This window comes from Haemaphysalis longicornis, unplaced genomic scaffold, assembly GCF_048455015.1.
Source record: "Haemaphysalis longicornis isolate Haplotype H1 unplaced genomic scaffold, Haemaphysalis longicornis Haplotype H1 scaffold_7, whole genome shotgun sequence".
Lineage (NCBI taxonomy): Eukaryota > Metazoa > Arthropoda > Arachnida > Ixodida > Ixodidae > Haemaphysalis > Haemaphysalis longicornis.
The window spans coordinates 12,938,134-12,949,922 of record NW_027526422.1 but is presented as its reverse complement, the minus strand read 5'-3'; the positions used below and the strand labels follow the sequence as shown (position 1 = coordinate 12,949,922).

The 11,789-nt window shown below is 49.6% G+C and overlaps 1 protein-coding gene across 1 annotated transcript; it reads right to left on the bottom strand.

The window, feature by feature from the left end:
* Positions 1-6,774: 6,774 nt before the first annotated feature.
* On the bottom strand, positions 6,775-11,783 carry LOC144144543 (T-cell activation inhibitor, mitochondrial-like). Its single transcript, XM_077676052.1, is given in 4 exon segments — positions 6,775-7,347; positions 10,640-10,713; positions 10,715-10,915; positions 10,918-11,783. Coding segments are annotated over 4 exon segments (1,482 nt in total). The 5' UTR covers positions 11,686-11,783; the 3' UTR covers positions 6,775-6,908.
* Between the last annotated feature and the right edge of the window lie 6 nt (positions 11,784-11,789).

The following is an 11,789-nucleotide window of genomic DNA, read 5'->3' as shown; positions in this document are numbered from 1 at the left end:
TGACGGTTTCAGGGGGTCTCCAAGAAGTCTTGCCTTTGCTGTCTTGCGGGGTTGTACAAACGTAGCCATTTTTTGTTAACGTGTCTCGAAGCAGGAAAATAATTCGAAAAATCATTCCGAGGTATAAATCAGATTCTTCATATTCCTTTGTGTAGTCATCAATGTCCAATAGGTTTCTGACCTGATTGTCGAGCTGTACGAGGGTGATCTGTTTCTGCTGCGCGGATTCGTAGAGAGATTTCAGCGTACCTGGTTTCACACGGCACTGCTCCAATGCGTGGTCTGCCGCTTTCACGAGGTCTGAAATCTGAAGTCGTAGGGTGTCTCTGAGCCGTAGCAGTTGGCCCACGTCCTCTGCGTCGTCTCCGGGTTCACTATGGGGGGTGCGGAACGTCGAGCAGCCGGCCATGGCGGGCGCCCCCCGAGGGCAAGGCCTCCGAAATGAAGGAATCACGAAGTATCCCAACCAGAAGTTTCCCAGGCCTCTCCGGGTTCAGTGTGGGTGGTGTGGAGCGTCGAGCAGCCAGCCATGGCGGGCGCTGCCCGAGGGCAAGGCCTCCGAGATGAAGGAATCACGAAGTATCCCAACCAGGAGTTTCCCAGGCCTCGCGAGCCTCGTAGATGCGCTGCGCCGTCATGAAGTCCACTGGGCCGTTCCTCCCGGGTTTCACGGCACCAAATGTTGAGGAACTGGGGCCCCGGGCCATGACACCGCTCAGAACGCCTTTTATTCCACTTCTTCTTCTCTAACCACTGATGGTGATAGTCCTATGTTCTTCCTCGTCCTCTTTCCTCAACATAGGCTTCACAGTATTGTCTTTAAATCCTCTGCACTGCAGCCAGGTGTACTGTTGTTTTAATTTTAAGCCACCAGTTTTTGCTGTAACCTGCCAAGTGCCCTCCGTACAATTGTACCTGCAGGACACTCCTTGGCTCAAGGGTATAACCAACTGCATTAGAAAAGTGTTCAAGTACAATGTAAAAAAAATTGGCGCAGCTTCCCTTAGTGGTGCAAGGCTGGAGAAACAGCAGAGCTGGTGGCCCCTCTTCCTTTATCGGAGACCCGGCTGTCGCACCTCGTATACATTTACGAACTTGCTGCTGAAAGTTTTCCATGACTGGCTGGCCCGAACTGTTCTGTCCACAGCCTTTCACATCTCTCCCAAAGTGGACCACATTGGCACGCGCCAGAACCCACAGCAACGAGCTTCGCAAACTCGGCGTCTGTGCTTTTCGCTTCGGGCGCGAATGCACGTGAACTGGTAAGGAGAGCAGCACACCAGAGATCACGCCACAAACACTGGGCAGAGTGTTCTCGAAGGGTGAGCTGGCCAAAGCCGGGCACTTCTCGCGAAGTGCGCGCTCATGGGCGCTCGGTATTTTTTTTGCGAGCTCCTCACGTGGCACAAGCACTGCACAAGAGCCATACCATGTGTTGCGCAGCGACGTCATGGCTTAACAGGCACCAGTGAGGCTCAGCAGAGCCAAGCCTAGGCTAGCTAAGCGAGCACAATGCTATGCACAGCTGCGCCAGGGGTTGCTAGGCAACGCAAGGTGACGCCGTCGCTCCGCCAGGTTTTTTGGTGTGACGGACATATAAACAGCTCTGCTGTTAAAAGCATTTTATTCAGAAGGGGGCAAATAAAAAGTTCTACAGCAAGGCACCATTGACAAATTCACCACTCGCTGCTTGTGAACACTGCTGTCATGGCATGGGCAGAAACGAAGCTGGTCATGCTAAGCACAGGGAAGCGGTTCAGTGTCTAGCCAGTGCTAATGCATTTTGAGTGGGCCAGCACACAGGCTTTTTTAATAAAACCTCTTCGAGTAGTCCGAGCTAATCTGGTGACCTCACTATAGTGTCCACCGTAGCCTTTGTTGCGCGTTACACAGCAATGACCCACATAATACCTAGGCAGTTACACAAACATGCACTTTATCAATAATTTTGTTTTATAACACTCGCGTCACAGCTTCAAGCGAAACATGCCAGGGATTGCACAGAGTAAACAAGCTCTCCCAGCTTAAATGACTAGTAGTAGTAAACAGTTGCAGCGCCTCTCGTGCTGTAACAAGTTGCAAGGACATATATTGCTTCCAAGATGCAGACCCGCTCACCCTGCATTTGAACTACGGTAGGTACAAGGCTAATAAAACACTGGGTGCTGTGTAAACCAGCTTAAAAACAAAAATCAATGCGCTGCCCCAGAGCTACAAATAAATTAGAAATAAAGATACATAGCTCATAGGCAGCCCTCCAACACTGAGTGACATAGTTAGCAGGTCTAAAAAACGTATGCAGTGTTATGCCAGAGTCCTTCAATGACTTTCTGGTCATGAAACTTTCGCCATCACGCTATGAGAGAGCTTCATACGCTACCGCGCCGCGGCGCTGGTGTTGATCGGAGGGCAGCCGTGGGCGTGGCCAGAGCGTGTTTGGCAGGGAACGGACCACGGAGTAAGATAAAACAGACGCTCACCGCCTTATCAGCAGTGCACTTTCGCTTTACGTGTCATGGGCCGCTCAAATGGACTTATCATTTTGTGAGTGGCAAAAACATTTGGTGCGAATGGGCATGCTGCTTCTGCATTCCTGCCTTCTGGTCTGGCTACAGAGAAGCGGCAGCCGCCCGATGCCCTCCGATCTGCGGTGGCGCCACTCGCGGTAGCCTTTGTCCCCGTATGAAACTTGGCCGGGAGTTTCATGACCAGAGAAGCGTTGAAGGACTCTGGTTACACTGAACTGGAAACTGAATACTGTTACGCTGCAATATATACTGTATGTTACAATCAAGCGCAGAAAGTAAAAAGACACAATGCCTGATGAAATTGCTTTTCCTGTGTGCTAAATCTAATGCACTGTTGCAAAGCGAGCATATTCTTCAAAAGCTACAGCATATTTTATTACACACTTTACAGTACTAGCAGAACTCATGATGATAATGTTAGTCGCTATTAAGTTTGCCAGTAAAATGCGAATAATGCTCACCTACATCAATGCTTTAACTTTACCATAACTGTTAGTCTATTTATGTCCACAGTGGGACAAAGGCCTCTTCCATGTACTGCCAAATGCTCCTGTCTTGCGATGCTTGAGCCCATTCTTTTCACCCAATTTTCTTACTCCATCCCTCCATGGAGTTCATTATTGTGTTCCCTCACCTCGAGTTCCGTCTCTTGCTAGCCACTGCGCTACTCTAGGGGTCCACCTGTTGCCAGTTACTGCATTGTAAGCCCAGCACAGGGCAACTTTCTCGTAACTCTATCTATGATGTAGTCCACACAAGTTTCTTCCCTGATCCTAGACATGCAGTTCCTGTCCTTAAGTGTCAGTCCTATCGCCCTTCTTTCCATGACCCGTCAGACCGACCTAAACTTTCTTTGAAGGTGCCTAGTAAGGCGCCAAGTTTCTGCCCCAGAGTCATCAATAGCAGTACACAGTACACCAGCCACTTCATGCTGGTGTACGACACATGCCCCTTACCAAGGCAGATGTGTTTTTCTGATGAAGGCAAAATTAAGAACACAGTAAGGCAGTTCAGCATACAAGGTATCACATGTACACCTTTTAAATTTAAATGTCCACCTTTTTGTAGTTTTTGTGACACCAGTGTAACCCCCTTACCCTATGTAATACCTGCCCAGAGGACCCTTAGGTTGTTTTTTTTAATAAAAAAAACGAAATAATAATTTTGTGCAACAGCACAAATGCCCCTTTATGAAAAAAAAAAAATTCCCGTGCCTTCCCGCGAGGGGAACACGAGTAAATGCAGAGCATTGGGGCCTCAGTACTGATTGAAGGCAGTGTTGCTTCCATCGCTTCTTCCGTGATGCTGGAGTAGCAGACACGAGTAAACGTGGGCACGAGCGTCAACCAAGGAAGGAAGGAGCAACGCAGTGACTGAAACACGAGCAACTGCTAGCCGCTATATTTGCAGCGCGCGCAGTAGAGGGAGAGCAGTACGGGGGGGAGAGCGCGCATGCGCAAGCAGCGCGCGCCCTTCCGTGCCCCACCGCGCTGCTATCACGCACCTGTTACGGCGAGACCGCGACGGAGCGAACAGGCTGACTACGACACATGCGCGCGCCAGCTGCTGTTGAGAGAGAGGAGGGAAGGAGAGGCGCACCTGCTGCGGACGCGGAACTGTTGACACCGTCCGACGCAGGAACAGGCGAGGCTAAGAAATGCTCTGCATTTAAAAATGAGTGCGCGCAGCACAAAATGACATCACGAACCACCGACTTCACGCTGGCTTTAGCTGCACATTGTGTTCCCTCGCCACCCTAGGTGGTGACACGATCTCCCCTTCAGCTACAGTGAAAATCTCTTCCCTAATCTCAATGCAAAGAATTCTAGAGTGGATACTAGAGCTTGCTCAAAAAACCTCAGACTGATCCTGGCAACCAATGAGTGCCATGACGTGGAGGCTGAGGTCGTAAGGACCTCAGCCTCCACGTTACGAAGCATGCATTGGCCTACTGCACCGATCACAAGGCTGCCCTCACAGTTGTAGAAAACAAGGCCTAACATTACTAGCAGTTGCTCTATTCCCGCTTCACCCGTCCTTACTTAGTACATCAAATTAACATACGATCAGACCAAAATTAATGAGGCCTCATGGGTGACTCAGGGAATGAGATATCATCCGCGGGGAATAATCATTGAATAGTAGTATGGCGGTATGTGTAACCTAGCGGTGACCATGAGCTAGCTATTGCGGATGGAGGCGAAAAGTGAAAACACCTGTGTGTTCGAGATTTCAGCGCACGTTAAATTTCCGGGTGGTCAAAATTAATCCGGAGCCCTCCACTACAGCGCGCCTCATCGCCTGTCTAGCACAGGCATGTTAAACCTTATAATAAATCAAATCAGTATTGCGTCTTCTCTAATACGGTGACATGCGCCTGCAAGGTGAGGAGGTTTTTGTTATACTGAAAGCTAGCTGTGAGGTTTCTACCATAAATCTACTGGCACTAGCAAGTCACATATCATTGTAGTGCAGCCCTAAATACGTAAGATATGTACCAACAAACATGAAAAAATTATATCTATTATGACCTGCACATCTCAGTTCTTCGCTTTCCGCAACCTCACACACTCGCATTTCCTGGACGGAAGTCATCAGCCAATTTACAAGTACATTCGTGGATAAAGGATGCACAGATGTGGAAAAATAAGCCAGAACATGCAAAATCCAACGTTTATGCCTCTTAGAGGTCAAATAATTTGATCAGATCATTCAATTTACACTGACATTAGGCAACCCTAGTGCCCATGTTTATACTCTGTGTTTACGGTCTATTTGTCCACGATTAATGTACAGTCAAGAGCAATTGCTCAGAGACCACAGGAATTCCCATTTGAGGACACTTTTTCTCCAGGGAAGAGCAGCAACTGTGTGCACATGTGGGCTATTCTGGGAGGAAAAATACAACGTGCTTAGCCATGGAGAGAGAATTGCCAACCTGCCTCTTTCATGGTCTACAAGCTTTCGCTTACGACTTACATTGAGCAACAAACAAACACATAAATGTAAACTGAAAACTCGAATTTCACGTCGTTGCTCTTGTTGAAAACTGGTAAAGAGAAGAGCAAGAAATGGGACAGCTTGCGGCAGCTACCCCATCTAACAGATACATAAAGGTCGAGCGCGATGTGGCCCTTTTATAAAACTGAAGGGCAGTCGCTGCACTTTAAAAACGTGCTCAAGCCATCCCATGAACTATAACATTTAAATTCGTGCATCCGCACTGACATTTTTCTGCTAAGCTGTCATTTGCAGCTGCAATGTGCACACCTCCAGGACTTGCAACATATACTGAAAAGCAGCATGAAAGACAACCGACGGAAGATCAGGTCGGTGGGTATAGCACAAACTTCAAAGTGAAACTCGACTGCAAGCCACCTCTGCATTTGTCTGCTTCTCTTCACTCATCCAGACCACAGCTGGCTTGTGAAGAGAAAAAAACAGCACTGTACTAAGGGACACCAATGTGAGGTCGCTGAAGTCCTATTCATGGCTGAATTCTGCAGCTTAATTCGCTGGCTTGTGAAGAAAAAAACAGCAACCGATGTGAGGTCGCTGAAGACTTATTCATGGCTGAATTCTGCAGCTTAATAATCCGTGTTTTGGTCGTTTGGCCTTAGTTTATCCATGATTCACAGCAAAAAGAAAAAAAAAAAATGCCACGCTCCTTTCACAGCCATTGCACCAACTATCCTGTAATGATGTTGCACTAATCTTCAATGTGTTCTTGTGCTATCTCAGCCTTCAACAATTTGATTTTTGACCAATTTCAAGATTATACTGACCTTTTGTATGTCCACAACCAGATTACACAGATTATTACGCTAGAAATTTTTTTAAATTTAGCTGTACGAGCTAACCAGTGTGCCATCATGGCTGACGTCGGCATGCAATGGTGGCACTTTAGGGCATACTTTGCTCATTAATAAGTGCTTGTAAAATGACCGGTAAAACTTGGAACATGACCTACACATTCTATATTTCATCCTGGCATGGTAATAAGACGTGGTTCACAACTCAGTTCAGTGTCCCTATGAATCTCACTTACTCTCTCCTCCCCTCTTGCACCCACTCCCGAACCAACTCTTGTAAACCTTATTTTTGTAAGCACTCATCTCCATTACTATGAACATATCCTAAAAAAACACACTTCCATACAACCATAACGAATGCTTATTTGGCTGTAACCACAGCACAGGTACAATTGCCTGCGTTCACTTATTAAAACAGCACTCTTGGAGATGCTTGAACTTCCAACATCCAGGACCGTCAGCAACACCTTTCGTATGTCAAACAAGCTTTGCAAGGCTGTTCTGAGCCATTCTCTTGGATGCTCGCACAGAAAAGCGGCCTCCCCATTCTCACCACACGCTAGAGGTTCTACTCTCGCCAGTCCCAGGGGAGGCAGACGAGTCCGTCCTGCAGGACGGAGCAGTAGTGGGACACGTGCAGGCTGCAGCCGGCTAGCAAGGGCCGTAGCCGTGGGGCAGCCTTCAGAAGCCGCTCGCAGCAGGTCACCATGCGGTCCGGAGTGACATCGTCCTCCTTGGAGAGCGAGTCCAGCTGCAACGCCTCCATGCACAGCTGGTGCAGCTGCGTCTCGAGGCGCCTCTGGCTGCAGTACAGCCGCCGCCTCTGCTCGGCCGTGCCCAGCTGGGAGCCGACAAAGTCCAGCAGCAGAGCCGGCGGGCACGAGGCGGGAGCCAGAAACTGGCCGGTGGGTGACAGCATCAGAGGGCCCGCCTCGCATTCGACGCCCAACTGATGATCCGAGAGGCGCGCTGGCCAGTCGCCGGGCAGTCCCTTGCTCCAGATGTGCCTGGGGGGGGGGGGGGGGGGGGGGAATCCTTCGAGTTAACACATGTACCAACAACTGCCGTGCCTGTTGTTGGGTTTCAGTGTTCATGTATATAAAAAAACACAAGTGAAATGCAGGCGCCATATATGTTTGAAGCACGTGCTTGAGAAAAGAAGCTGCAGTTTTCCGGACTTACTGCATGTTGTCACGCAACTGGGCGAGATGTTCATTGGTTCTTCCTCAAGCGTCCAAACTGTGCACCCTTATTTCTGCTGCTCTGAAACTCACCTTGCAGCTGTTCAAAGCTCTCGTACCCTCCCCTTGAATTAATTTCTCATATGTCAGGTTTTCAAACTTGGCACAGCGCATCATTGCTGTGTGCGCATGCACAATCACAAACTAACCTCACTTTGTTCAGCAATTCTGAATGGACAGGTGGAGGGTTCTATATTACTGCAACATGGAGCTTCCCAAGCAGCATTGGCCGATAGCCAATCATTGGACGCCCCTTGGCTTCCCTTTGGCTTCCGATAGCTTGGCCAGACGCCAGCCTGTACGCAAAAGCCATTCGTGGACAACGAGCGCTATACGACCGGCCTTGAGGACACACATTGGCCGGTGCGCAAAAAATCACACTGGACAGCCGATAGCTTGGCCAGACGCCGGCCTGTACGCAAAAGCCATTCGTGGACAACGAGCGCTATACGACCGGCCTTGAGGACACGCATTGGCCGGTGCGCAAAAAATCACACGGGACAGCGCGCTCATTCAGACGTAATTTTTGATCATAACATTTTATGAAGAGTAGTAGCCTATATGTGACGCAGGTATTTATGAGTGCCTTTACGCACGTCTTGGCATGTTCTTGTTAGTTGAATGACCACTCAAGTTCACTCAAAATATTACTGAAGTTTGCGTGTTTTTGAATTTGTTTTCACGCGCAGCGCACAACAAAAAAAGTAGTTCCAAATCATTTTCAAGCTTGTGTCAAGTAACACATTTAAATAAAAAGTATTGGCAGGTGTAAATGCCGACAGCCTTGCCTGTTTTTGCATATTGTTACATGAAGTCTCACTGTAGAGCACTCGTGTGCGTTATTTTGCGTGTGTACATCCGCACCCGGCGCGCAAGCAGCACCACTCGAGGGCAGCACTGCGGTCGTTGCCCGCGGCGGTTCCCCAAACGGTTAGAGCGCGGTGCGCAGGCCAAAACGCAGCAAAAAGTAGTTACCTAAAGAGCCACAGCACCGTGCCACGAAACAAAGCGTACTTAAACTAAAGTGCAGCTTATTCAAAACAGCGTGAGAGAGAGTGTTAAACGTTCAGTAGGAATTGGTCATTTGTGTGTCCTAACGCAACGGTGAACGTCGAACTACTTCAGCGTTGTGCCTTTGCGCGTTCTTTGAACCCGCGGCGGGGCCGGTGCACGGGCGCGTTTCACCAACGTTTCACCGACGGCTCCGTCTCTTTTGTGGCATTGAAACTGCGGTAGTACTCCTGTACGTGTCTGTGAGGTGCGTTTTGGTGTCGGTGGCTGTGTGAAGTATACCTGACTGGTGTAATAACATCGTTTGCCTGCTACGGCCGCCGCTGAAAACGTAAGTCACCATTTCATTTTTTCGCGGTGCGGGAGTGCTCGCGCTCGTTCCCGCCAAAACTTCAGCTGTCGTTTATAACTGGCGCTCGCGAGTGCTGCTTAGTGTTGTTGGTTCTTGCGAAGAAAAAAGTGGTCACATACATGTGCTTCCAATTGTGTGACGCCAGTTCTAGCTATCCTTTTTCCGGCTTTGTGGTTTCCGAATAAGCAGCCGTGCTCCCACTGCAGGTTCACGACGTTCAGCATGCGTTGAAGCAAGACTCGTGTGCAGTATAAGAGTTGCGGATGTATTACGCTGGCTTAATTAAACTCTACCTATTAATGAAGCTTTCGTTTCATTATTTTCTTGAGCAACGTAAAGGTATTGTCGAGCGAAAAAGTAATTACACTACCGCTGGGCTTCTCCGTCGGTTCCGTTCGCGTCTGAATTCCGCGTCTGACGGGGCAGAAGTGAGCGAAGGCACAACAAAATTTCACGGAACCGCTGGCGTGTCGCTTTGTCTATTGGACTTTTTATATTACTTTGCGCTACTGCAATAAGAGTGGAGCCCATTTTCGGTGAAATTCCGGACTGTTTTCTCAAGAACGAGCCAAGTAACTGCTACCGTAAAACGCAGTATTGAAAAATGAATAGTGCATGCAGTACGTTTTATGTTTCATAGCGAGTGTTAACAAGCTAGAACTTTAGGCTGAATATTTTCACACGGATATGTGGTAAGGCTTGTATAGGTGCTGTATTTAGTAAGCAGCGTGAATTTAGCATTATAGTGAACTATTTTTTTTACTTATTACAGGCGCTACGACGCACAGGTGTTTCCCCTGGACAAGTGGCGGATGCAGCAGTGACAAGCTTTCCAAGCTGGGCTATTCTACAATAGTGCTGTTCAAAAACATATTGTGGTCTTGGCAGGTCGGCGAATAACCGGGAATGAGGGTCCTGTTTTCATTTACCTGAATGCTTCTGTTTTGTAGGCATCTCAAGCAGTTAAACGAATGATAATCGGTTCGCGCTTCATGAGCAGCGCTTTTTAAAATATTTTCTCAACTGTTATTTGTGTTTGCTTTCATGTTTGTGTTCGTATTCTTGCCACTGTTAAGCGAGGTTTCTCGTATATTTGATGAGAATAATAAAAAAGCTACACAGAGAGACCCGGTGTGTTGTGTTGCTCCATTGTTTTTGGCAAGTCACGTATGTATAATTGGTTCGCAAAGTTGATGCAGTTTGCTTATTGTGCCTCGCGGTCCCATTTCTGTTTTATACATGCCATTGTACAGGAAATTATTTAACGAGTGCGCATTAAATAAATAATGCGCACCCGTTTAATAATCTCCTGTATACTGGCATGTATAAAGCAGAAATCGGGCCGCGAGGCAACTCGTAAAATAAGCATTGGTCATAAGGACTGGCCACAAAGCCAAAAATGTGCATGAAAATAGCGTGGGGTCCACCAATTGGCATTATCATGGCAAGGTTACTTTGCCAAGCGTTGTCCAATATTGGCCTTCCAGGGCTTGGCCAATTGTTGGCTTGTCACCTTTCCCAAACACCAGCCAATATTGGCGGCCGAGGTATTGCCAAGCTCGGACACATTGGCCACTGATGTTTTGCCATGCTTGGGCTTGGCAATTTCTGCTGCTTAAACCACCAGCTTGGTGCAGCCAATAAAACGCGAGCGCTGCTCGTTGATCCAATATTCTACCCGCCGACGGCACGCACCTGTGAATGGCCACCGTGAGCTTGCTCAGCTGCTGCACGTACGCCTTGGCGGCCACAGAAGGCTTGAAGCGGCGGGTGCTCCACACGGATCCCGCGCAGCGCATCGGACAGGGCTCGCTCGGCGGCCGGCACCAGCCCCACGTACACGTCGTAGCGGGGCAGCGAGCGCAGCAGCGACAGCCAGCTGTGGCGCACGTCCTCGGTGCTCAGCACAACGTGCCCGTCCAGGGAGACGCCCGTGGTCCTGCCCAGCACCAGCGTCCGTCCGCGCAGGGGACGCCGCCACGTCCCGGGTGCTGCTGGCAAAGGCGCCGAAAGCTCTCCAGCGAGCCCCGGTGGTGGCCGGTGCCCCAGTCGCACTCCCAGCGCAGGTCTTCGAGCCCCAAGTCCGCTATTGTCTGCTTGGAGAGCCTCGCGGCCTCCACGCGAGCGGGGCCACTCTGCGCCAAGCGCTCGCGCGCCAAATCCGCGTTGTCACGCAGAAAGCGTTCTAGCTGCCAGCTAGGCCGGCCGTCCACGGTCCACTCGTGACGGGCAAAGAGGTCGTCCTCTACGGGGGGTTCGTACTCGTACCTCGGAGACGACTGCGTCGGCCGCTCATCTCGAGACGCGGCGTATTGCGGGCTAGAGTTCAGCGAGTCCAAATTGTTCGTGGGGAGGCTGCACGAAGTCAAAATCCTGTGGACGGTAGCGTGGACGTTCTGACTAGATAAGTTGATCTGCACGTTTCTGAACGTCTGCGTCGAAGGCGCCGTGCTTTTCGTTTGGCGCAGATAAAAGTTCAGATTCAGCGGCCTTGTCGTCTCCTTGAGCAGCAGCGACTCAATGTAGGCGTTCAGCTGCTTGAGGGAGTTCTCATTCGTCTGCTTCTCCTCCGGGTGGTTCCAGAACATGTCAGGGTGCACGATGAAGTAGAAAGGGCGCAAGGCTGTCGATACATCGTTCCACGTAATTAATTTCGAGGCCTGTCCCGACAGCCAGCGAACTGCAAAGCAGTGAGTCCAGCGCGGGGTGAGGCGAACACACATCATCGCGCTGTTATACATTTAGTCGGAATCTATGCAACTTTCTGTGATGGCGGCGCGCGGTCATGTTGTCAGAGTTGTCTACTTGTGACCGCAGTTGCTACGGGCCCGCGAGGGGCGAATTT